Source organism: Nansenia antarctica (genome assembly GCF_963989245.1).
Source record: "Nansenia antarctica genome assembly, chromosome: 5".
Taxonomy (NCBI): domain Eukaryota; kingdom Metazoa; phylum Chordata; class Actinopteri; order Argentiniformes; family Microstomatidae; genus Nansenia; species Nansenia antarctica.
This window is the reverse complement of record NC_137690.1, coordinates 59,559,408-59,586,332: the sequence shown is the minus strand read 5'-3', so window position 1 is coordinate 59,586,332 and position 26,925 is coordinate 59,559,408. Positions and strand designations below refer to the sequence as shown.

Here is a 26,925-nt window from a genome sequence, read left to right as displayed (position 1 = left end):
ATGGATTCAATGACGGTGTGTTGTTGATTATAAAGGGGAGAATAACCTGCAAGAGAAAACGAGAAGCAACGGCAATTATACTATTGTGAATAGTATGAGCTGTTATCCTGCAGATGGCTCCATGAATAAGAATACATTCACTATTCACTCCCCTTCCATGCATTGTTTCGGTTGCTTGACATCTGACCCGGTAAGAAAGTAGGCGTGGCCAAATTTAAGCAATCCGGTAGAACCAACTGATATTACCGCCGAGCTCCCGAGGTCGGAGTTGAGTTGCCCACACAGTCTGAGTTCCACTTTCGTCTTTGTGCGCTTGCATCTGAAAACATGGCCAAGGAAATGACACTACTTTGGGGCTCAGGCTCTCCTCCGTGCTGGAGAGTCATGATCGCGCTGGAGGAGAAAAACCTGCAAGGCTACGAGCAGAAACTGCTGTCCTTTGAGAAAGGGGAGCACAAATCACACGAAGTTACGGAAATCAACCCGAGGGGACAGGTATGTGACCGGTCATCCAGAATAATAATATGTATTACAGATGATACCACATGTAGCCTATATGGGCAATTATATGTGTTATTATCGTACAACAGGCATTTGCCTATTATTTGTCTAATACAGTATATTCCTATATTATTTGGCTAATATTCTATGTAGACGATTCACTTTAGACTTGTACTTGTTGTTGTAAATCGCTTTGGATAAAGGCGTCTGCTAAATCGTGACGTTAGAATTATAAGGTTCTATCTCCATTTTTGTCAAAATTGAGTTTTTTTACATAATCTGATCCATTAGGTGTTTATTAATGCCTGGGTGGTGTTCTTTTAAAAATGTTGACATTTTTGAGTTAGTAATTCATAAAATAGGCTACTAAGGTTCCATCTCACAAAACATAATGGAATGTAAAAACTTTGACGCTCAATATCTCTGAACTACCCTAAACGGAGATAGAACCTTATAATTCTAAGCTCACGAAATGTCTAAATGTAAATAGTATTTGTTTAGACAAGACACACTCTTATAGAACAATGTCATGTTTTTGTTCATTCAAAAATGCCATGTCATACTCACCTCTGCAAATGTCCCTCCCAGCTCCCTGCGTTCAAACACGGAGACAACATACTGAACGAGTCTTTTGCAGCATGCATGTACCTCGAGGTAAGATGTGTTTCAAACCACAATGCTCTCTCTGTTTTCCCATTGCATTCATGAGCTATTCAACCTTTGCTTATGCCATTGCGCAGTGTAGGCTACCAGCTCAATTACACTACTTTGGAAATCACATACTACATATTGCTGTCCAATACCATATCATAGTACAGCCTACAGTATAATGTAGCTATGAATAGTATTTAATGTATGTGTGCTATCTCTCTTCTGACAGAGCCAGTTCAAGTCCCAGGGGACCAAGTTGGTCCCTGACTGCCCAAAAGAACAAGCCATGATGTACCAGCGCGTATTTGAGAGCCTTACACTCAGTCAGAAAATCGGTAAGATACACACAAACATTCAGAACTACAAACGCTGTGAAAGCTACTAGTGATTAGGGCTGGGACGACGCGTCGACGTAATCGACTACGTCAATACGTCGACTTGCGTAATGTGCGTCGTTGCGTCGCAAATAAACAACATGGCTGCGACCAGTTACGAGCGACGTGTCATTGATTTTCAACAACGCTTAACTCACGCTTTTATTTTGAAGACGCGAAAACGAAACCGGAAGTCTATAATATCAGAATGTGCCTCTTGTTGTCTTTCAGAGTCAGAGAGAACAGATACCAAACTGCCGGCATGTTTGCTGTAATTATATTACTTGGCAGTAGGCAGTCATCACTCAATGCTCGTCTCATTTACAGAACAGCATGGTTTGCTTGCACTGTTTGATCGCGTCATAAAAAATGTACGTCTCACATTGGCGAACATTCACACGGAACACGGAATGGCCGAACTCCGACTGTGCTGTAAAGTGGGTGGAGTGGAGTATGGACTCCGCACATGCGAATGTATATCTGTGTATAGATGTGTATAGTATGTATAGTAGTATAATCATGCGAGCTTTTATCGACAGGAGATCTCCGACACAGTCGTACATCAATGGCGCGGTTAAGGCTTATCCCTCTGAACCTGGCCGATCATTCGGTGCATCCCTACTCAAGTATTGTGATTTTCTGTCATTTTTCTTTTCCCTGTCAGTGTCCCTGTTAGACATGCCATCATTATGAACAGCTAAGATACTGTAACTTGTTGACCTCCTAACTGTCTCTCGCGACGCGCCCGCCCCACACTTTGAGAAATACTGACCTATAATAATAATAATAATAATAATAACCAGGAGGCAGGGGGGGGGAGAGAGGAGGGGGGGAGAGAGAGGAGCGTGGGAGGGGGAGAGCAGAGAGAGGGGGAGAATGTTATGAATGAGAACTTTTATATTTTATAATATTATATTTTATGTTGGACTGTAAGAAAGAGAGGATATTTTTTGTTGTGGAATATTGCCCTGCAGTGCAGAAGCCTAATATATATATTTGTACAAGAATAATTGAATAAAATACTGAAATGTTAATATGAGAAGTTTTTGACATTTATTTTGGGAAAATTAAGTGATACATTAATCGAACAGTCAAAAAAATAATCGTTAGACTAATCGTTAAATTAGTCGTTAGAGTAATCGACTAATCGAAAAAATTATCGCTAGATTAATCGTTAGAAAAAGTGTCGTTTGGGACAGCCCTACTAGTGATGCGCCTACAGTGGCCTTGAGTTTAAAGTGAGTGAAATGCAGGATTACTGCATTAGTTATGTCCTTTAAAAATTGTTTGGCTGAGCTGTTGTATTTTATCATGCTTGCGTGCATGATCCTGATGGGAACATTATAACTGACGCTGGGGTTATTCCTTAGGTGCGTTTAACTCCTACACATATCGTGTGCCTGAGGCAGAGAGACACGACTCTGCTTTGGAGAGAAACAGAGAGGCACTGGTCACTGAAATCAAACTGTGGGAGGGATACATGCAGAAGGTACACACACACATACACAATGTCACTCAAAACAAACTCAAGATCAAACTTCATTCTTATATACTTGCATGTTAACTGTGTCATAGACTAATAATGTTGGTTGTTGTCAAAATGTTCTTTCCTCTTGTCAGATGGAGGCAAGCTCTTACCTGGCAGGAAAGACCTTCTCATTGGCTGATGTTATTGTCTTTCCAGTCATTGCGCATGCTGTCCGCGTTGGGTAAGAGGGAGTGCACTCTGCTATGAATGAATGAATGAATGAATTAATCTTTTATTTCGAACATGATTTCAAAATAACAAAATAAAAACGAATAACTAATAATGAAAAAGTGATATACTATCACTATAATATATAACTGAATGAATGATTGAGTGAAGAAAGGGAAGGATAGATGGATGGATGGAGGGCTGAATGAATAGATAGATAGATGGATGGATATGAATGGTAAGAAGGATGGCTGGCTGGAAAAACAAAGATGGATGGATGATGGGGTGTAACGTGGACAGTGTGAGTGATGTGATGAGTGTGGTGGTCTCTCCTTCCAGGTTGTGTACCAAGCGTTACCCCAGACTGGGCCAGTATTACACCATGATGAAGGACAGACCCAGCGTCAAGGCCTCCTGGCCCCCACACTGGCTGGAAAACCTCAAGGGACCAGACACTCTGAAGGACATCTGAGTTAATACAATACAATACAAGCTTGTAAAGGGTCTCCTTTAAAAAAAAAGCACAAAAAGCAGACATTCACTGCAATCTATTATGTGTCTTTTCTTTATATTGCACTATATTTTCCTTTATTTTGTTTCCTATTTGAAATCAAATGAGCTCTCTTAAAACACTTTCTTAAGCACTTTGATTGTTTGTGATTTTGTTACAAATGCTGTTTTCGAATGTAACAAATCTGAAAAATTAAAGACAAATCTTAAAACACGTCCATGCCACAACAAGGTCTTGCTTTATTTGTGATTTTGTCAACAAAAATAATGCTGTTTTCTAATGCAACATTGGGGAAAACAAGGATTTCTGCCCGCATAATCAAGGAAAAAACTCTGGAGGGACTGATCTCAGTATGGTCCCAGGAGGAATTTGCAGTATTTGCGTGTGGCTATGCATGTATGGAGGACCAAGTCTGTCAAAATTAACAATATAGACACATAAATGAATGTATGAACAAATGAATGAATACACACAGTATAACGAAATACATTTCTATATTTATACATTCATTCTTTCTTTTCCACATTGTTTTCCACAGACTTGGTCCTCCATATGCATGCTGCATATGCTTTTGCTACAGTAGGCTACATACTGCCATTATTACCCAGCAGATGGCGCCATGGGTACATTCACAAATCATGTTGTGCGTGCCGCGTCGGACCTATCCTAGCGCAAGACAGGTCCATGTGGTACTACAAAACACCGGAAGTTGGTGGGTAGAATTCCACACACGTTGTCAAAACGATAGTTATTCGGTAATATTGTTGAAAGCTCCGTGTTTGAACCTGTAAAATATGGCCAACGACATGACGCTTCTATGGGGCGCAGGCTCTGTTCCGTGCTGGAGAGTCATGATCGCGCTGGAGGAGAAGAACCTGCAAGGCTACAACCAGAAACGACTGTCCTTTGAGAACGGGGAGCACAAGTCCAAAGATGTTATGGACATCAACCCTAGGGGACAGGTGCGCTTGGTTCATGGCATATTACAATGTAGCCTTAACGCATCCTGGGACGTGCACCTATAGAGAGCCCTCATCTTGAATCAAGGGTAGATTAAATGTTACTGTAGTCATTGGCAACACTGTTTTTGTCAAGGGGACTGGTGGACCAATATATATATATATATATATATATATATATATATATATATATATATATATATTAACCCAGTATTGATTTTTGAGAGTCAGTACACTGTGTAGCTTGGTTGTTGAACCATTTAAGTACACAAAGTGTTTGTTTTGGCCCGTAACCATAACACTATTTGATAGACCCACCCTACCTCATATACCAGCCTAAGTACCTATGTCTTATTTACATGGTCATTAATAGGGGGGGGGGGGGGGCAAATAACCTGCACCGTTAACCTGCACCGTTTGCCCTGCCGCTCACAACGTGGGTGCCCTATCGGGGGGAAAGCATCAACCCTTCCATAAATCTGTGCGCGTACTTATTGAATAAGTAGTTGAATGAATGGTCTTTATTGTCATTGCTATAGTACAGGTACCAAACAACGAAATTTGGGAGGGGTGGCTCCCCTGGTGCTAGGAAAGAAAAAAAAACAAAACAAAAACAGGAAGGGAAAGGAGCTGGTTTACATAAATAAAGGCTATGTACACTATCCACTATACTATACTGTACAGGTAAGACGACTAGGGTTGTCATATTGCACATAGTGTTATTGCACATTCATTTAAAGTGTCGCAGTTTGCAGGCTTGAAATGTACACAGTTGTGCCTCAGCACTACACCTGATTTTTTCAATCCAGCAGCTGCCATCAATCCGTCCAGACTGTCCAGGGCCCAGAACCTAGGTCTTTGCTGTGTTCAGGGCCTGGATGGCCCTGGGGTAGAAGCTGTGCTTCAGTCTGTTTGTCCTTGCGGCCATGGTCCTGTACCGCCTTTTCGAGGGCAGCCGGGCAAAGTGTTCGTACCCAGGATGGGTTGGGTCTCTGGAGATCTTGGAGGCCTTCCTGAGACAGCGTGTGTTGTACAGCTCTTCCAGAGAGGGGAGGGGGGCGCCGGTGATCTTCTGGGCTGTTCTCACGACTCTCTGTAGCGCATTTCTCTCCGCGGTTGTGCAGCTGGAGAACCAGTTGCAGATGCCGTAGGTGAGGATGCTCTCCACTGCGCCGCGGTAGAAGGCCACCAGTATCTCCTGCTTGTTGTGTTCCTTCCTGAGGACTCTCAGGAAGTAGAGCCGCTGTTGTGCCTTCTTGATGGTGGCTACTGTGTTGTTCTTCCAGGACAGGTCATCCTGTATGTGCACCCCCAGGAATCGGAGGGTTGAGACTAGGGCTGGGCAAACGAACAAAATTTCTTTTTCGATAATCGCAAGAATTAACGATCAATTATCGATTAATCGATAAGCTTTTTTAAAATAAAAAACTGGGGAAAAAACGTTATTTGTGTTGCTATTGCACACATTCATTCATTCACATTCAAACTAGACACTACAGTCAGATAACAATCCTCTCACAAGGCAGTGAGTAGCTTAAATTGTTTAACTTAAAAACACATTTTACGTTATAAATAAAAATCTAGAAAATAAGTAACTCACCATAGGAGCAGTAAAAAAACAGTTACTCACAAATAGGAGGATGACTGAAAACGTTAGTGTCCTTAAGAGCGTCCAGCTTAACTTAAATTTGAACTCCAGCGAGAGACTGTAGGCGGCAGGCCTACTGGTTCTTGTTCAGAAAGATGATCATGTTAACATGTTCAGGGGTGAGAGACGAACGCAATCTGGTGACACGTGGACAAACTAATTTCCATTATTATTATTATTATAAAAAATAAAAAAATATTAACGATTATCGAGCAAAATATTTTGGGATCGACCAAGATCCTTATCGATCAATTATCGATCGTCGATCATTGATGCCCACCCCTAGTTGAGACTCTCTCCACGCTCTCTCCGTCGATGAGCAGGGGCTGGATCTCAGATTTTTTCCTCCTGAAGTCCACGATGATTTCCTGGGTCTTTGACTTGTTCAGCAGCAGGTTGTTAACCTTGCACAGCTTGCTCAGCTGCTCTACCTCATCCCTGTACGCCGCCTCGTCCCCCCCCGAGATGCAGCCCACCACGGTGGTGTCGTCTGCAAACTTTACGATGGAGTTGCTGGGGTGGACGGGGGTGAAGTCGTAGGTGTAGAGGTTGTAGAGGATGGGGCTTAGCACGCAGCCCTGGGGGGACCCAGTGCTGAGTCTGAGGGCTGTGGAGGTGTGGGAGCCCACCCGCACCCTCTGGGGGCGGTCGGACAGGAAGTCCTTGATCCATGCACATATAGAGTGTGATAGTCCCAGCCAGGTCTAGTAGTTTGGTCACTAGCCTGTCTGGAAGGATGGTGTTGAAGGCAGAGCTGAAGTCCACAAAGAGCAGTCTCGCGTAGCTGTTTCCCCTCTCCAGGTGGGATAGAGTGGCGTGGAGAGTCGTCGCGATGGCGTCCTCTGTGGACCTGTGGGCTCTGTAGGCGAACTGGTATGGATCCAGGTTGGGCGGGAGGCGTGTGAGTATGTGGTCCCGGACTAGTTTCTCGAAGCACTTCATGATGATTGGTGTGAGTGCCACCGGGCGGTAGTCGTTTAGGCAGCTCACCGTGCTTTTCTTCGGGACTGGGATGATAGTTGAGGTTTTCAGGCAGGGTGGGATGGTGGCCTGGGACAGGGACTGGTTGAAGATGTTGGTGAAAACCCCGGCCAGCTGGTCGGCGCAGTCCCTCAGCACCCGTCCCAGGACGCCATCCGGCCCAGAGGCTTTCCTGGGGTCCACCGCCTTCAGCACGCGTCTCACTTCATGCTCTGTGAGGGTGAGGCTGCTGAGAGCTGGAGAGAGTGGTGTTTGTGTTGTGGTTACCTCCGTTCGCCCCTCGTCGAACCGGGCGTAGAAGGAGTTCAGCTTTTCCGCCAGCAGGGGGTCGTCCTCTGCGGCTGTGAGCCTGTTGGCTCTGAAGTTTGTCATGTGCTGAACCCCCTGCCACATGGGAAGCATTCCTCAATCTTCTCTCTGTGGTCTGCCTTGGCCTCTCTGATGCCGCGCTTTAGGTTAGCCCTGGTGGTGCTGTACAGCAGTGTGCCCTTCCCTGCGAAGAAGGCGTTGTCCCTCTCATTGATCAGTTTTTGGACCTTCCCAGTCATCCATGGCTTCGTGTTGGGGTAGACCCGGACCCGTTTGTCCACGGTGACTGAGTTGGTGCAGTTCACTATGTGGTTCAGAACCGACGACGTGAACTGTTCCAGGTCCTCATGCTCATATTCCTGCCATGAGGTGTCATTTAGGCAGATCTGCAGTGGAGCGGACCCTTCTGGCCAGGTTCTGACAGTCTTAGTGGTGATGGGAGCACTTTTCCTCATGGTAGTGTAGGCTGGGATCAGGAGGATTGACACATGGTCAGACATGCCTAGATGAGCTAGCGGTCTAGCCTTGTAAGCAAGCTTGATGTTGGTGTATACCTTATCCAGTGTTTTTTCTCCTCTTGTTGCACATTTAACATGCTGATAGAACTTGGGTAGTACTACCTTCAGGTCGGCATGATTAAAATCACAAGTAGTTGAATGGGCAATTGTAAATTCCTCGTTGAATAAGAGCGTTGGACGTTCTAACGGATTAGGTTGCGAAATAAAGTCTTATCAGATAATTGTGGGTATTGTTGACCCAAGCTCGCAAGATAATCACTTCACATTATCAATGTCATGGCCACTCAGCGAACCTTTCCTTCCAGCTCCCTACATTCAAACATGAGGACAACATAGTGAACGAGTCCTATGCGGCGTGCATGTACCTGGAGGTGAGTTGCATATACATAGTAGCTATCCTATTCAGACCGTTCTAAGTTGGTAACATAAAATGTATTTATTTCTCAGTTGACGTGATCTACTATGACTGGCTTGTTCCCGAGGCAGAGAGACATGACTCTGCATTGCAGAGAAATAAAGAGATTCTTGCCACTGAAGTCAAACTGTGGGAGGGATATCTTCAGAAGGTACACACACACACACACACACACACACACACACATACAAACTGCACTTGATTTTCATTGACTTCATGGAGTCTGATAATGTTGCTTGTTGTCTCCAGATGGAGACGGGCTCTTTCCTGGCAGGAAACGCCATCTCATTGGCTGATGTGGTTGTCTTTCCAACCATTGCATTCCTCTTCCACTATGGGTAAGAAAGAGAGAAAGCTTTCCTCCAATCTGGACAGATGGGAGAATAGCAGGAACGAAGGATAGAATAAGGGACAGATGAGTGAATGAGAGTGAGGGTTAGATGGCCAGATGACTGAATGGTTGGATGAATGAATGAATGAGTGAGTGATGTGATGTGATGTGTGGTCTCCACTTCTCCTAGGTTGTCTGTGGTGCGTTACCCCCAGCTGGCACAGTACAATGCCATGATGAAGGACAGACCCAGTGTGAAGGCAACTGTGCCCCCCGACTGGCTAGAGGAACCCCAGGGAACAGACACTCTTAAGGACCTCTGAGTCACACCCATACCCATAAAATAAAAAATAATCTATATTTTTATAGATTAATCTATATAATCAAATAAATAAAGTTGTGCACAGTATGTATGCATGCCCTACAGTGTTGTTTGTCTTGCGCTAACCTGAAAGAAAACAAGTATGTACTCCATTTTCATATTTAAAGTCAGATGTTTTAATACCTCAACATGTGTATAGTATGTGAAGAAAGTGCCTTTCACATTCTAATTCTGGATAAAATGCTTACAAAAACCCTAGCAGGGAAAAAAGATGGCTGATACTGTGTTGGTGTTCATGACAGTCAAATGTTGTCTGTCTTGAACATAATTCTTCACTCAAGCTCTTTTATTAGCAGTGTTTGCTCAGCAGAGGTCACTAGTGCTTGAGGAATCTTCTGGGTCCGTTCTAGAATGTGGGCAATGGAAAGAAATAAACAGTCCCAGGGTGAAGGCTACAGTACATATATACAGTAGTAGGAAATAATAGAAAATGAAATCGCAATCCAAAATGTGGCAAGATGGAATACAAAGTTTAACATGGGTTGTAATGGTGAAATAATGCTTTGTTCGCACTAGCTGCAGTACCCAGTATGGCCACATGGTATCACAGGCTACAAACTCTCTCAACAGAAATCTACTGACTGGTACCTTAGGATAAAACTCCTGGGGCCGGTTTCACAGACAAGGCTTAAGCCTAATCCTAAGACTAAAAAACATCTTCAATATAGATTTTACATTGAAAGTGTGATTTAGTCCAGGACTAGGCTTAAGCCTTGTCTGTGAAACCGGCCCCTGGTGCAGGGTTTCCGTTAACCGGTAATTACCGGTCTTTGTCCGGTAAAATTTATTGAAGTCCGACAAAATGAAAACTCGTCGGACATTTATGTCCGGTGAAAATAATTCCCTCTAAGCACAATTTGAATACAATTCGCTAAAGTTCACATTCTGATTCCTTCTATTTGAAAAAAGACGAATATATAGGCTATGTATTTCTTTTATTATGATATGATTTGACACCGGCATGATGATGTCTCCTAATGTGTAGGCTGCCTATGCGAAACAGCGGTTGTTTCCGGTGTGCGCTATAACTCGTGCACAATCGAGTCGAGGCAGAGAGGAGGATAGCGATGTTTCTCTCTGTGATAGTGTGATTATGCAAGCCTTTTCTGAAAGGGATGAGAACCCGATTGTTTCAGCTTCTCCCAGGGAGAAAGTGGTAGAGTTACCATCCTCCCCGAGTCCTACCATACCATCCGCTGACAGCCTATCTCTCCCGGTAACCGGCGAGCGATTGCGTGTCGCTCAAGTAGCTGATCAGTCATTAAACAAATGTTTTTTACATGCAGCTAGTGAGGAATCTGAAATAGGGGGCAACGTAGTTTATTTCCTTAACGATGGGATATTAATGCGTAAATGGTCTCCTCCTAATGCAAATGATTGTGAGTGGAATACTGTAAAACAAGTGGTTGTGCCTGTGGGTTATAGACAACAGGTGTTATCTGTAGCACATGAGAGCCAGTGGTCAGGACATTTAGGTATAACTAAAACTTATCAGCTGATATTGAAACATTTCTTTTGGCCCGGACTGAAGGCGGATGTTGCCAAGCACTGCCGCTGTTGCCATACTTGTCAGATGGCGGGTAAGCCTAATCAATCCATTCCACCCGCACCATTGCATCCCATTCCTGCTATAGGGGAGCCATTTGAACGTGTAATAATTGATTGTGTTGGACCTTTGCCTAGGACTAAAAGTGGAAGTCAGTATTTGCTCACTACTATGTGCGCTGCTACTCGTTTTCCCGAAGCTGTTCGGTTGCGTAACATATCAGCTAAACGAAATGCGTTCCCAACCAGCGAGACCTGGTTATAGAAATGACGTTGTTTTATTGATAAAAAAAGGGTCAAACTGGAAAGAGAAAATAGAAAACTCACATTAATCCCAAACAATTTAACAAACTTCAGTTAACGTAATGTGGAGTCCGTTCATTGATCGATGCTGTCTGTTCAGTTCCCAGAGGCGCCCGTTCAGCGCTGGACATATAGCGCGCATGCGAATCATGTTATATTATTATATATTGTATAGCTCGCATCTAATCGTATCGGATGAGAAATAGACATTAAATGGCATATATAGGCCGCTACACAACAGTAATCACCGCGACAAACAGCTATATTAGATTTGGAAGAAAAAAAAATATAATTTTGAAAAAAAATATTTTTATTATATTTTAATATGTCCGGAATATATCACGTTTGTCCGGTAAATCGAAATCTTCCCGGACACGATGTCCGGCGGCAATTTTTTCTAACGGAAACCCTGCCCTGGTGTCCTTTTCTTAATCTGCCCAAACAAATTCATTGCACAGATGAATGTAACATTCCCAGATAAACCATGAATCATATTGCCTTCACCTATGATTCTGTTGCCAGTTCAGTCAGTGACAGTGCTGATAAAAGGGAAAGGATTTAGCTAAACACTTCCATCCAGCCAGAGTTCAAGAACGCTGTGAGTGCAAAGTCCATTCTTTGCTTTCTGACAACAGTTGCAACAAAAGTGTTCCTGTGCCACAATAAAGAGAGACAGATAGAACAGAGAACTTGTGGGCACATCACTCATTGACTTCATCTGTCTCATGTCCTTGTTCAGCAACAACACAGTACAGTACAATGAGTTGACTTTCCCCTGTCTACTTTTTCAATGCTGTTTTATCAGTGCAAATGAAAGAATGGAGATGAGGGAGGAAAGCCAATCAACCCCCCTGGGACAGGTTAACCGTAACCCTCTGAACAATAATCAGGGCTTAAAGTTCTCCGGCACGGTGCCGGATTTCCGGCGCGGGGGGATTTTGAGCAATAAAATAAAATAAAATCACATGCTATTTTTTTACATCGTAATTTAAAGAGTCATCTTCAGCAAAGAGACAGTTCCGCCTACCAATGGTATCACATTGCTCAAGCCAACCAACGACTTCTAGCCAATCGGAGGCAGAGTAGTGGGGCGGGCCTTAAGAAGGCCATCTTCAATGGCCGACCGTGTTTGCGAGCAAAAGATCCGAGTGTGCGCGTTTATAGCTGAACATGATCTGTCTTTCACAATGGCTCAGCCACTGGTCGATTTGTGCAAGAAGCTATCAGAAGACAAAAATGCACTGATAAAGCTGTCCGTTTCCAATCAGCACGCCAGCTATTTAAACACACATGGCCTTTGTCCCGGAATTGAAAAAACGGCTGTGTGAAAAGCTTAAAAAAGCAACGTTTTCAATTAATATCGACGAAGCTACTAATCTTAACATGGACAAAATCCTCAATGTCCTTATTCGATTTTTTTTATGATGATCTGGCCAAAGTAACAACACAACACCTAGTCAGCAGGAAAGTAAACATCGCCAACTCATCAGCCCTCATGCAGGAGCTCAAAAGATATCCTGGAGTCCAATGGTCTTGACTGGTCACTAGTCATCAGTATTTTAATTGATGTAGATCTATTGATCTATTGTTATAGTGATAGTGGCTTAATAAGTGATGCAATCAGTTTGGCCTTAAGTGATTTAATCAGTTTGTTCTTTTAAAGACATCAAAATATATTATTTTATTTTGTATTGAGTATAAAACAGTATTAATGCATTTAAACATTGAGACAAGAAGCTGTCTTCTGTACCCGCTCTCCCAATATCTCAAACTGTGACCCCCCTCCCCAAGAAAAAGTTTCAGGCACAGGATTTTTTCCCACTTTAAGCCCTGGAACATGTTTTCCTGTACAGTCATTGAGTCATGTGACTACAGGCCATGTTACCATCTTACCTGGTGGAACCAGTGGATTGGTTCCTATTGGTTACGGGCCAAAACAAACACTTTGTGTACTTAAATGGTTCAAAGACCAAGCTACACAGTGTACTGACTCTCAAAAATCAATACTGGGTTAATATATATATATTGGTCCACCAGTCCCCTTGACAAAAACAGTGTTGCCAATGACTACAGTAACATTACGAATCTACCCTTGATTCAAGATGAGGGTTTATCTGCTGCTGGCTCCGCTCTTTGTCTGTGGGCTCACCGTCGTCAGTCAACGTAAGCTCTCTGGGTTGTATGTCTATCTGTCCGTTTCTCTTTCTCTCACTCTTAATTTATAGTATCTCTCTTTCTCTCTCTCTCTCTCTCTCTCTCTCTAAAACTTTACTACTATTTTTCAATAAAACGACAAGGGTTATCATACTGCTGGCTCCGCTCTTTGCCTGGGCTCTCTTTGCTATGTCTGTCAGTCCGCTTCTCTCTCTCTCTCTCTCTCTCTCTCTCTCTCTCTCTCTCTCTCTCTCTCTCTCTCTCTCTCTCTCTTTCTCTCTCTCTCTCTCTCTCTCTCTCTCTTTCTATATATATATATATATATTTATTCCCTCTTCTGACTGTGTGTGTGTGTGTGTGTGTTTTACTCTCTCTCTCTGCTCTCTCAAGATGGAGGCAGGTGAGGGCCAGGATATGTGATATATATATATATATATTAAAGAGGTCTCTCTCTCTGTCAGTTCCTGATCCACCCCTCCACTCATCATGTGTGAGTGAGCTGGAGGAAAACATTGACTTCCCGGGAAGTGATGTAACCCAAATCTTGTCCCCTGACGTGGAGCACTGTCAGTTGGCCTGCACTCAGCATCCCTCCTGCCTCTTCTTCACCTTCGTACAGCCTAACTGGACCGGAGACAAAAGGTCAGTACTGTAAACACAGACAACAAGCAAAGAGATGCAATTGGCATGGGATGTAAATATACAATAGGATGCCTCTTGAATGAATGAATGAATGAATGAATGGTCTTTATTGTCATTGATATAGTACAGGTACCAAACAACGGAATTTGGGAGGGGGGGCTCCCCTGGTGCTAGGAACAAAAAAAAATAAAACAAGAAGGGAAAAAGAGCTGGTTTACATAAAATAAAGGCTATGTACACTATCCACTATACTATACTATACAAATAAAACACTGTGCTGTACTCTATGCTATGCTATACCTATTCTAACATTTCCTATTCTCTGAACCTTATGTACCCTAGGGTTGTCATATTGCACATAGTGTTATTGCACATTAATTTAAAGTGTCGCAGTTTGCAGGTTTGAATTGTACACAGTTGTGTTTCAGTATTACACTTGATTTCAATCTAGTAGCTGCCATCAATTTGTCTAGATTGTCCAGGGCCTAGAACCTAGGTCTTTGCTGTGTTCAGGGCCTGAATGGCCCTGGGGTAGAAGCTGAGCTTCAGTCTGTTTGTCCTTGCGAACATGGTCCTGAACCGCCTGTTCTTTTCCACCATGCAGGCAGTACTTCTGCTACCTGAAGAACACACCGTCCAGGCAGCCAAACACAAAGAGAGCCATTCAGGGGGTGACATCCGGGTACTCTCTCAAAGCCTGCGAAACCACACCTGGTAGGGCCCACACCTACAACCCATTCAACATCACTCCCCTCAAACCCAGAGTCATGTTACACAGAACAGCACCAGCATTTTCAAGCAACAATACTTTCACTTTTCACTCGCACTCCTCTGGCTTAAGAATCCACTCTGGATTCTATGCACAGTTTCTTCACTCACTACTTTTAGAACTATAGACTGAAATGACACAACATGGTCCCGTAGCATCTCTTTAAGATAGAAATATGTGACAGGGTCTGATGAAAAAGTTCCCAAGTAGGGCAAGGTAATTTTTCAGTTTTTTCCAGATTATGAAAGGGATTGTAAGCTTTCAAATGATGTGTCATACATTGAAATCTGAGTTGAAGAAGTGATGCGTATTTGAATGTTGATACCCCCCAAATCAACAAACAGAGAAATTCACCCTTTTCACAGCCACTTTTCAGCAAAAAAGGAGTAGTTGAGTAGCCTGGAAAAGTCAGGTTTGGATATAGTATTGTTGATCTTCACCATCCTTTTGTCTGTCTGTCTGTCTGTTTGTCTCTGTCTGTCCGTCCAACAGACTTCTGTCCGACCAATGTGTATCATGATGTGGACTTCACTGGGTCAGACTTCAGCTCCATCTTCACAGCTGACTATGAAGAGTGCCAGCGAGTCTGCACCAACGAGCCAGGATGCAAGTTCTTCACTTACCTCACTGGAAGCTTTTCAAACGAGAAGCAAAGGTACAAAGGTTCAATTCCAGCACTTAAAGGTAGACTGGGATATGAAATCATAACTCCATAACTGCACTTCTACTCTACCGCCCCCCGAAGCCACACCCCTCTTTTCTGTCTGCCACACCCCTCTTTTCTGTCTGATCTTCTTCCCTTTCCACCCTCCTCCTACTCACTGGTCTGATAACTTCAATATCCATGTCGACCAACCTAGCTCCAACCTCACATCTGACTTCCTCTCTCTCCTTGACTGTTTCCACCTCACCCAGCACATCAACTTCCCCACCCATGTAAAAGGCCATACGCCCGACCTCGTCTGCTCTGCCTCCCTACCCATATTCACCCCCCACCTTCTTCCATTCCTACTCTCTGACCACTTACAGAAACACAACCTGAAACAAAAAAAAGTAGTCTGTGTGAGAGTGTCGTTACAACTTCTGGATTGCCTCTTGATATTTGATTGACATGGTTAAAATATTGTTTGTACTGTTGGATAAAGAAAATATGATACGAATACATTTATTCATCTATTCCTATCAAGGAAACACTCTCTCTTTTACAATAATAATACTGGATGTATGACATTATCTCCTCATAGATATAAGTGTTACCTGAAATACAGCTCCACTGTCCCCCGGCCGACATCAGTTAGATTGTACAAGGATGCCGTTTCTGGATTCTCCCCCAAAAAGTTTTCAGCCAATGGGGGAGACACAAAAGGTATACACACACCCACACCCACACCCACACACATACACACCCACACACACACATACACACACACACACACACACACACACACACACACACATACACACACACACACACACACACACACACACAAACACACACGTAAATTAATGTTCAACTGCATTTGCGTGTGTGTGTGTGTTTGTATGTGTGTGTGTATGTCTTTCTGTCTGTCTTCATCTGCGTGTGCCTGTGTGTGTGTGTGTGTGTGTGTGTGTGTGTGTGTGTGTGTGTGTGTGTGTGGGTGTGTGGGTGTGTGTTCGTTCTACAGTAGTGTGTCAGCGGCTGACTCTCACCAATACTGACATCCCGGGGAATGACATTGAGCAGGTGTTTGCTGCTTCACCTGAACACTGTCGGCATCTGTGCTCCGTTCATCCCCGCTGCACCTACTTCTCCTACCAGAGGTAGTGCGCACAATAGTGCTGATATCCAATAGCTAATACTAATAGACTCGATGAGGACCACTACTATGACGAGTACTCCAGTTCTAGTGCTACTGCTGCTACCACTCTGCTTCTACGACTCCATATACCATAGATACCTCCATCTCTGATAACTCCATCTTATTAATACTGAACACAATGGGCTCCAATTTGCTTCCGCTAAAGAGCGCTCGTGCAGAACTAGGTGGAAGCTGACATGGTCGCTCAATGGGTCATTTGGTTTCAGCAAGGTTTCAGTGAGCGTAGAGGCAGAGGGCAGGTGTCCATTGTCCTGGCCAATCAGGATTTCACTGCGAATGTCGGAATGGGTAATCATTACTTTTTGTGTTAGATAAAATGACCATGCCTGTGTACATTGCGCTACAGGAACAAGTGCTACTTGAAGCGGAACACAGATCTCATGGCAACTGAGGCGAAACAAGAGGTGGTCTCTGGGACACCGATGCGCTTCTGCCAGCTCCCAAATGGTAAGTATGTGATGGTCACTAGATGGTCATAATGTATATGTTACGGTACATGTGTGAATACGGTACATGTGGGAAAACTAGGGTTAGGGTTAGGTGCTACGTCGACTTCGTACATGCTGGCATGTCTAACCCTAACCGTAATCCTAACCCTAACCCTACCCCTAACCCTAACCCTAACCCTAAACTTAACCCTAGCACCCTAGCACCTAACCCTAACCCTAGTTTTCCCACATGTACCATATTCCCACATGTACCGTAACATATATATAAAATGTTTTACACCCTAAATGAGCTGTCTGGGGATTATTGGATAATCACTTGTTTCATAGGTGTTTCTTAAAAGACACTAGTCCATTCCTAAGGTTCCCTCTGTCCTTCCACAGACTGGGCCACAGTAGCATATGAGGGGTTAGACTTCCCTGGCTCTGACCGACAGAAAGTGCTTCTGGACTCCCCAGAGTTATGCCATCAGCACTGCGCTACAGACCCCCAATGCCAGTTCTACACCCACTACAGGTCTGTGGTACCAGCGAGACATGCACACACACTGACACTAAGTCGCTAAGTGAGGTGAATCCTGATGCAGACACACTGCCTCTCTATACTGTACTGTACGTACAAATGCAGGAGAGGATGCAGCTGTCGCGAGCACACACACACACACACACACACACACACACACACACACCTTGACAACAATTTGACAGTTTGACAGTTATTTTCTTACATCCATAAGAGTCCTTATCCCTAGCCTGCATATACACCTTCACACCCACTGACTACTTGTAACTTTACGATTATTATGTTGAAGTTGTGTTTGTGTTTGTGTGGGTGATTTTACAGGGGTGACTGCTACCTGAAACAGGTCATGACCATCCCCCTCCCTCCAAAAATGGTCAAGATGGCCAATGTAGTGTCTGGATTCTCCCTGGACTGTTAGAAGTCTGCAGCTACTGTATACACTCATAACATTCAATAAAAGATCTTTGATCAATAATGGTCTTGGGGACAGTTTCCTGAAAGCTTTGTAGTTTCATATGACTTCATTTCTCCTGACAAGCCAGCCACAAACACAGAAGTGTTAAATGCGTTAAATGAAGAACGGTGTTGGTCTCGGAGAGGTGTCGGCCTGAATTTCCAAAAGAGATCAAGTACTACTTTAGCCACGAAGTGTTCGTGAAACTGACCCCAGTTCAGTTTATAATATAGTGGAATGGCATATAGAATAAACAGATTGCATCTTATTGTGGAATTATTGTTTGTTTGTTTGTTTGTTTGTGTGTGTTTGTGTGTGTATGTCTGTGTGTGTGTGTCACCTCTCCCTCTGCTCCCCCCCCCCTCTCAATCCCCACAGCCAGTTGGTCTCACTTTCTCTCTGCCCCCTCCCCTCTCCCTTCTCTCTCTGTGCCTCAATGCCACTCTCTTCTCTACCACCCTCCCTTCTCTTGCAATCCTCTGTTTCTCTGTCCCCCTCCCCCTCTTCCCCCTCCCCCGTGGGAAAGCCAGAGCAGTGTGATTGTGGTTGTCCTTCCTGGAAGCTGTGGTAGCGGCTCTGGCTCCGCTGCTCTGAGGCCAGAATAGAGCCAGGCAGGCTCAGTGTGTGTGTGTGTGTGTGTGTGTGTGTGTGTGTGTGTGTGTGTGGGTGTGTGTGTGTGTGTGTGTGTGAGAGTTCCACAAACATTCCCCCGCCATACCGTCCGTCTGACCGCCAGCCAGCCTTGCACGAGAGCCACGCCGCTACCGCGGTTCAGCCCCGACGCCAGTCCCAAGGACTCACACACACACACACACACACACACACACACACACACACGCACACACACACACAAACACACACACACACACACACACACACACACACACCATACAACATAAATAAAACTCTTGCCACAGGACACACGCACACTCACACACTACTGCATACACTAACACAGAGTGCATACATGCATAAACAAAACACTACACAGCATGAAAACATACACACATACATGCGCACACACACACACATACACACACACACACACACACACACAGACATACACTACACATTCACAACTGACAATACACACACATACCACAGACCTCATAGATATTGTATCCTGAAGTAGATCAAAGTGTTTTCGAATAGTAAACACACACAAGTTTTCTTCTCCCTCGCCCCCCCCCCCCCCCTTCCCCTTCTTCTCTCATCCTCTTGGAGCCATTTTGGTGTAGTTAAGTACAATTATCATGATCTTCATGAGAAACAACTCGTTACAACTGTCAGTCATAATTATGCTTCTTAGACTGTTGTCTCAGTCTGTTGTGTATTCAGAACTCTGGGGTATTTACACCACACTCCACCATGTTCCTACCCTCACTCTCCCATCCCCACCCTCTCTTCTCCTTTTCACTCACTCTCATTCTTCCTTTGTGTCTTTATCTCTCATCCCTCTCTTTCTCTCCCCTTATCCCAGTGGGGGAGACAGTGGCATACACAAGCAGACAAACAGACAGAGAAGATATCCGTTGGTCGACCACAGGGTTGGAAAGAGACAGAGAGATAGATATGGTGTTAAACCTAATTATATGTTGTAGCAAATGAGAGGGCACAGCGATGGGCCTGTTTGCTTCCCCTTGGCGGCCCAAAAACACCACCCGCGCCGACCATGTTTATCTTCCGTGGCCCAGTACCGCAACTCCCATCAGCCAGCAGGAGAGATGCTCTGATACCACTGCTAGACATCACATGTATTTACAATTTTGTGTCTGTGAGGAAGCTGCACTTAGGCACAGATCTAGGATCAGATTACTCGTCCCTAACCTTATTATTAACCATTGGACAGAGGTGTGACACTGACCTCATCCTAACTCTTCTCCACTACTGCTGATGTTGCTCAAACTACAGTTTTTTTGGTTTAGCTTTTTTTCCCTTATAACCATTTATTTTGTAGCAGGGTGGATGAACCACAGAATAGGTGGAAATGGATGTGGATGAGGGAGGGATGGTTTTATGTATAACACTTAAGGGCACATTCTAAAAAACCTTCACCTCTTGCATGGATGCCACAGATGTATCGCTATACCAAGAGGACATCCTTGAGGTACAAGGGCTACATCTGAGTTTAGAAGTCGCCATCAGGGCTACCTCATCACAAGCGCGTGGTTCCAAATCCCCACTGCTACATTCATCTTTTAACCACTTTGATGATGTGTGTCATTCCTCGAAATAGCAACCTGTGGGTTGAAGCAATGACTCCCCCTTGTGGTTATGGGTAACTCACCCAGTGAGGAAAATGTGTGAGATGCCTCGCATTCTAGTCATATTTTGTCTCCATCACAAACTCACACTCACACTCCCAAACACACTCACACTTGATGAAAAGGTGAAGAAGAGACACAATCATATATGAACTTTTTCTTTATATACCATGTTTGTCAGACATTCAGTGTCAATTAAACAAAATCCTTCAAGGTAGTACAATGCATTTAAATGATTTCAATGATGAAAAAAATTCAATAGCAAAATGAGAGAAAAGCTCTGTTCATAAGAACAGTTGGAGAGGTGAAGTCTTTCTTGTGGAGAGACCCATTCTATTTCTCTACAGTAAAACTCATTGCATTTGGCTGTGTCTTCAGCCCCCTTTCATAGAGAATAAAATGGCGCGAAAATCCACCGAAAAAACCCGACATCCTATGTCAGTCGTCCGTAGCTCAAAATGTCCGCTGTTTAATTCACATTGGCATAGTATATGTATTCGTTCTCTGTGTTCTGCAGGGAGTTGTTTGGTTGTGGGTCTCAAGTGACTGAGCGATGCTGTGTACAAGTCTTTTTGTCAGTCCATTACGAGGAGAGATTGGGTGAGAAGAGTCTGATATGGCTTATGGCTTTAGAATCCCTCTCACTTAGAGACGATGACCTGCACAAAGATTGGGTCAGAAGGCACCAATCTCAAACTGTTTCTCCAAATGGCATCCTGATGACCTATTCCTATATAATGCACTATTTCTGACCAGAGCCCCAGTGCACTATATGGGGAATATGGTGACATTTGGGATGTGCATCAGAAGGCTCCTATTTCTGTCCCCCAGGCCTGTGCTGATTTAGCAGAACTCCCCATGCCCCTGCGCGGGCCCACGGGAGACCCCAGAGGGGCAAAGGGTCTGAAGGAGACTTGTGGAGGACCGGCCGAAGAGGAAGAGGAGGAGGATGAAGATGAGGAGGAAGGGGGGAGAAGAGGTGAGGCCCTTTGACCACTGGGGGTTTGATGGGCGAGTCTGTGAGCCGGGGAGGGGGCGAGGGCCGGGGGGGAGGGGAGGGAGGGCATCCTCCGCACAGACGCCAAAGTAGCAGGGGCAAGCAGTGCCCCCTGTTGGCAGCCCAGGGGGGCGAGACGCAGGGCAGCTGTAGAGGGGGAGGGATAAGCCCCCAGGAGAGCCAGCTCCCTCCTCCCCCCATGGAAGTGGGGTATGGAGGAGGCTGGAGAGGAGGGTGAGATCTGGGGGAAGGAGGCCCAGGGCCAGGGAGGGAAGGGCAGGGCGGTGGAGGGAGGTGCCTGGAGCAGCAGGGGGTCCAGCTCACTGGCACAGTGACTCAGGTGGGAGACCAGACGGGCCCCGATGGGGTCTGGGGATTCCACCCCTCCTTCCAGGGAGCTCAGGTACCGCACCACCTCGCCCACACACTCTCTAAACCCCAGGGTCCTGTAGTCCACTGCCAGGGCCCGCGCATCAAAGTATCCTGAGAGAGAGAGAGAGAGAGAGAGAGAGAGAGAGAGAGAGAGAGAGAGAGAGAGAGAGAGAGAGAGAGTGTGATGGACAACAAATAATTGATTATTAGATGACTTCAAATACACAGTGCTACAGACAGTGTTGATGCTTGCTGCTGACAAAGGAATGTGATGCCCAAGGGTCTCACCTTTGCCCCCCATGGTGTGCAGCAGTTTAAGGTGGTCCACAGTCATCTGTAGAATCTCAGCCTTCTCTAGCTTAGAGGAGCCCTAAACAATAGAGCAGGAGACAACATCATGATAGGAACATCACCAGGTGTGCTTTACCAGATTTTTTGACAGATGTTGTTAAGCTGGTTTCAAACAATGTCAATGTCTACGGTTTATTGGTTCTATTGATTGAGTGAGATGATTCATTGAGTGATGAATCAATTGTGACAGGGTCTGATAACAAAAGGAAGAAGATATGCTTGAGATGTTGATGTTGGTACATACATCAATCAAAACACACGCAAAACGGTTGCTAGTAGGCTAGTGCTAAAAAGGAACATTGCTACGAACATTTAACTGCATATTTAGCACATCACAATATGCTGACAGGACATTAACATGCTTAAAACTACACATAATTAGATGATCACACAATTCTTGCTTTTGAACATGTCCTAAAACGTAAGTTTGTTTATAAGCCATATATCACTTACCTAGTAGCCTATGGCAGACGAGACAGTGAAGCCAATTCGCAAATTATAAGTATTTATTGATACTAAATCGAGTGGGATCTTCATCACTTCAACTTTCGTAATATTATGCAAAAAAACAGAAAACATTTTTTTGGAAAAAAATACGCTTTTTGCTCATTTGCGCGACTTGAGAATTGCCGACATGCGGCCCTTTTCACCAGACCGTGTCACAATTGAGTGGTTGAATTTAAGCAGGGAAGCAGTCCTGCTACTCATTTAATGTGTATGCTATGTTGACTGTACTTATGTCAGGCTGGTTGATTGGTTAGTCTGTTGAGAGAGTCTCTCTGGATGTTGGTTACCTGTTTCTCAAAGGCGCTGGGCACCAGTCTCCTGAGCTCTGATAGGCTGTGGTTGATCCGGTCTCTGCGTCTCTTCTCAATGATCTGAACAACAGGAGCAGGGAGAGAGTAAGACAAACAGTACGTGGCATATTAATAAAGAGACCAATGGACAAACCCTGACTTTGAGATGAGTCACTTGGAACTTTTGCTGATAGACAATTCAAATTCAAGCTTGAAGTCAGACCATAGAGACACAACATCTCTACTATTTTGCATTTTGCTGGGTATGATACATTAAGGGCAATGTTTGGACTATGGAAAAGAGGATACAGTACAAGTAAATGAGATACGACTTACCCCTCTTCTCTTCTTCCGGGCCAGAATCTGAGACTTACTTCCTGGGGACATGGACCCAGTGACTGGGCTGTATCAGAGAGAGAGAGAGCGAGAGAAGAGGAGAGAGAGAGGGAGAGAGTGAAGGGGGGGGGGGGGGTAGAGAGAGAGAGAGAGAGAAGTACAGAGAGGCCGAGACAGAGGGACACAGAGAGAGGGGTACAAGAGGGATGTTTACTTTGATGTCATTGCATATTGTTGTCGTTATTCTCTCTAATACGATGCAGGGGCATGATGGCACGTCATCGCTCTCAATCTAATTTGTCGTTTGGGCACAGCGAGACACAGGGAGAGATTGTTTTGGTTTAACGTGTTTCTGGACATTAGTTTCAGTTGGATGACATGCTACGCTCCTTCCATCTTACCAAAGCATTTCGAGACAGATAATTATATATCCGGAGGGCATTGCTTTAGCTAGCAGCGGCTCCAACATGCAGTTTCTGGTCTGGGCTCTTCTGAACACAGTCACTCAATATGGATCCTGTTTGTGTGTGAGCTCTCGTTTTACATCTTAAAAGGGATTGACAACTTGCAGTCTTTTAAACAGTGCACTCTTCAGTTCATCAAAGACTTATTGCGTTTACATGAGATTCTAACATGCGGGCTGCCAGTTTTCCTGTATGTTTTTGTTTAGATTTAGGTTGTATGATATTTGTTCAGTCCTTGAAGAGAGAAGCTAGAGAGTGTTTACATGTCATGATGCAACATTACATAGATCACATTTGATCCATGCACATGCTTTTTAGCAAAAGATTTAGAGTGTCATGTACCTATATGAGTCTTGTTTATACTCTATAATAGTAATTGCAGTTTTATGGTAGACCGTCTTATATACAATAAATAACAACACTATGCTTTCCTTCAAACTACAGTCAACCTGGGTCTTCCGCTGTGTTTCATTGTACAACTTATTGTTACAGCTATATTTCTATCAGTTGAATTAATGCTGTGCGTTACATTCTTGGCAGGGTTTGTTTTGGTCATGTTTGAGTAATGAGGACAGTCAAGTTTATCTTTCTGTAGATTCTTAATATAGAACTCACATTAGTGTACACATGTTCCCATTTGTTGTTAGATCTCATGTCTCATGGCTACACTACATACAATATAAATGAAAATCCTCACCACCAATATGAAATGTGTTTTCAGAACTAATTTCGATCAAATTGGACTTTGCAAACAATCTGTCCTTTAAACCAGAAAGCACAATCTCCAGTTTCACAGTTTCCACGTCAGTTCCCAAAACGGTGATTTGTTTCCCCCTCCTTGCTTATAAAAAGCAGAGGGAAATCAAAGACTTTACATGAAACGGGACAAAAAAATGTAAAACAGCACCAAACTGGAACTATTCTGGGAGTTTAAACAGCATGTGCAAACAGTTTGTCAGGACCAAACACTTTAGCACTAAATGAAAACATCATAATAACTCTGATTTTGGAGACACAAGTCAAACAAAATCAACTTGAGTGTCAATCATTCATACTGCTTCACATGCATTCACAGGACACTGACATACAGCTATTGTATTTGTCTGTTACCACTCTGTCTCTCTCAGTCTGTCCATTTCTCGTAGGGATATGTGTCCACACATATAAGTCAATAGCACAACACAACCATAAAAGGTAACTAAATGGGTTGGTTTAACTGTCTGTTACAATCCCCTTCCATGGGCTACATGGATTGAAGATTGTCTTCCATTAATATCTGAATGTATTGTTGAGCTCTTAAAAGAGATTGACTGCTTTGGCACATTCTACTGTGTACATAGGGATCCTGTACATATGCTAAATAAACATTGAATTTATTTTATTTTATTTTATGTATTAACTCTCACGCCTATGTTGTTTCTGTATATTGAAACAGCAGCATACCACATGCCACACATGCATGTATTGTTACATTAATATGTATTGTTATCAACTCATCACATTATATTAGTCGTGTAAACAAGAACGCGTGTCTGCCGCACTACACAGTACAATTATTTAATGTGTAAACTTGACACCTGTTCAACGGTAGAGTGATTTTGAAAGCCTTGTAGTTCCTGTAAAGTATAGTACATAAATGCTTGGGTCAGCAAAATTCCATAATCTAAGGTATCCTTGCTCAGCCACCTACAGTACTGTACAACCTCAAGTGCGATTGGTCAACAATCAACACGCTAAAGTGGGATTGGTCAGTATCCTATTATTAACACAGGTGTGGGATTTTGTTCATGAGGTTTATTCAGGAGGGATGTCACATTCAGAATCACATAGAAATGTCATGTGCGGAACTGAACAGTGCACCCCCCAATGAATAAGGCAACTGATCAACATCCCACCAAAGTGGTGGGAAAAAAAGGTAGGATTGGTCAGAATCCTTGGTTGGTGGACTGTGCTCACCAGTAGTGGTCCTCCTGCCCCACATCGATGAGCTCATCTGTATCCGAGTCTGGAGAGCTGTAGTCATGAGGTCTCTTCATGTCTCCTCTTCTTGGGATGGATGAAACAGTGGATGGATGGATGGATGGATGGAAGGAGATGTGCTCGGAGGACGACGCGGAGCGAAAGAGACTGCGTTGGTCTTGTTTGGCGCTTGCGAACACGACACGCGCTGGAGACTATAGGGGCAACCTCTGGAGCCAATGCCCACCCTCTGAGCTTCTCTCTGTCTCTCTCTCTCTCTCTCGCTCTCTCTCTCTTTCTCTCTCTCTCTCTCTCTCTCTCTCTCTCTCTCTCTCTCTCTCTCTGTCCCTCTCTCACTCTTTCTCTTTTTCTCTTTTAGCCTTACTTCAAAAAATATTGTTTCCCCCGCCGTCCTTGTGTCGCCTTTGTACGTTTAACTTCTTTGTTTTATTTCTCCTTTGACTTTTCTCATTGGTTTTTTCTCTCTCTTGTCTCTCTTTTCTTCTCCTATCCCAGTGTGTCCTCAGCTGTGGCACTTGATCATCATCCAAAAGCCCATAGCTGATTTATCAACACGCTACTCAACTCCTTTATCCTATCAGTGGCATCCAACCACACTCCTTCAGTTCTCAGTTTCCACTTCTCTCTCTCTCTCTCTCTCTCTCTTTCTCCCTCTCTCCCTCTCTCTCTCTCTCTCTCTCTCTCACTCTCTCTCTATCTATCTGTCTCTCTGGTTACTATTCTCTTGGCTCCCTCTCACTGTCACAGTCAACCAATGACAAAACACGACTTTGGCACTTGGGCAGAGTTGCCAGTTTTGGCTCCCCCTCTCTTTCCCTCCCTCCCTCCCTCCCTCCCTCCCTCCCTGCCTTCATCTATCCTTCCTGACTTCCCTTCCCTCCCACCACCTCCTCATCAACCCTCCCCCTCTCTCAGTCATCCTTGCAATTAACCTCCTCTCTCTCCTCCCTCTCCTTCCTTTTCACTCTCCTTCTCAGTTCCTTTAATTACTCTTTCCCGAAAAGAACAATGAAAAAGATAGAGAGCGAGAGAGAGAGGGAGGGAGAGAGAGAGAGAGAGAGAGAGAGAGGGAGGGAGAGAGAGAGAGAGAGAGAGAGAGAGAGAGAGGGAGAGAGAGAGAGGGGCCTGTTTTACACATGCCTGTTTGCACATGTGAAGTCACACAGCACCTGCCTCCCATACACACCATAAGGTAACAACAGTATGGAGTAAGTTGAAGAGTGGTCCATTGGGAAGAAAGAGGTCGGTACATGTGTGTGAAAGAGTGTGACTTGTGCAAGCGTGTCAAAGAGAGCTGTCAGTGACAGTGTGTGTGATCAGAGGGAGACAGAGACAGGCAGTGAGTACAAGCTGTCTGAGCCATGCACCAACTAAAGTCACCATGGTCAGA

The 26,925-nt window shown here is 44.3% G+C and overlaps 3 protein-coding genes and 1 pseudogene across 4 annotated transcripts; 3 read left to right on the top strand and 1 right to left on the bottom strand.

Moving 5' to 3' along the window:
• The first annotated feature begins 261 nt into the window (after positions 1 to 261).
• LOC308158900 (glutathione S-transferase A-like) lies at positions 262 to 3,947 on the top strand. The gene is made up of 6 exons (XM_080532614.1): positions 262 to 495; positions 1,090 to 1,155; positions 1,382 to 1,487; positions 2,897 to 3,015; positions 3,147 to 3,235; positions 3,562 to 3,947. Exons 1-6 carry the CDS (start codon positions 328 to 330, stop codon positions 3,692 to 3,694), a joined length of 681 nt encoding a protein of 226 aa, XP_080388740.1. The 5' UTR covers positions 262 to 327; the 3' UTR covers positions 3,695 to 3,947.
• Positions 3,948 to 4,455: 508 nt separating this feature from the next.
• On the top strand, positions 4,456 to 9,323 carry LOC308158901 (glutathione S-transferase A-like; annotated as a pseudogene). The gene is made up of 4 exons (XR_013938029.1): positions 4,456 to 4,695; positions 8,454 to 8,714; positions 8,813 to 8,901; positions 9,085 to 9,323. The product of XR_013938029.1 is annotated as a glutathione S-transferase A-like (transcript).
• A 3,842-nt stretch (positions 9,324 to 13,165) lies between these two features.
• LOC308158971 (coagulation factor XI-like) lies at positions 13,166 to 18,236 on the top strand. The gene is made up of 9 exons (XM_080532691.1): positions 13,166 to 13,287; positions 13,740 to 13,920; positions 14,525 to 14,634; positions 15,182 to 15,344; positions 15,934 to 16,055; positions 16,357 to 16,492; positions 16,898 to 16,998; positions 17,382 to 17,514; positions 17,842 to 18,236. The coding sequence occupies exons 1-9, from the start codon at positions 13,227 to 13,229 to the stop codon at positions 17,936 to 17,938; spliced, it is 1,104 nt and encodes a 367-aa protein (XP_080388817.1). The 5' UTR covers positions 13,166 to 13,226; the 3' UTR covers positions 17,939 to 18,236.
• A 2,805-nt stretch (positions 18,237 to 21,041) lies between these two features.
• On the bottom strand, positions 21,042 to 25,591 carry heyl (hes related family bHLH transcription factor with YRPW motif like; the record flags this gene model as incomplete). The annotated part of the gene is made up of 5 exons (XM_080530687.1): positions 21,042 to 21,718; positions 21,896 to 21,977; positions 22,753 to 22,836; positions 23,092 to 23,158; positions 25,512 to 25,591. The coding sequence occupies 5 exons, from the start codon at positions 25,589 to 25,591 to the stop codon at positions 21,042 to 21,044; spliced, it is 990 nt and encodes a 329-aa protein (XP_080386813.1).
• Between the last annotated feature and the right edge of the window lie 1,334 nt (positions 25,592 to 26,925).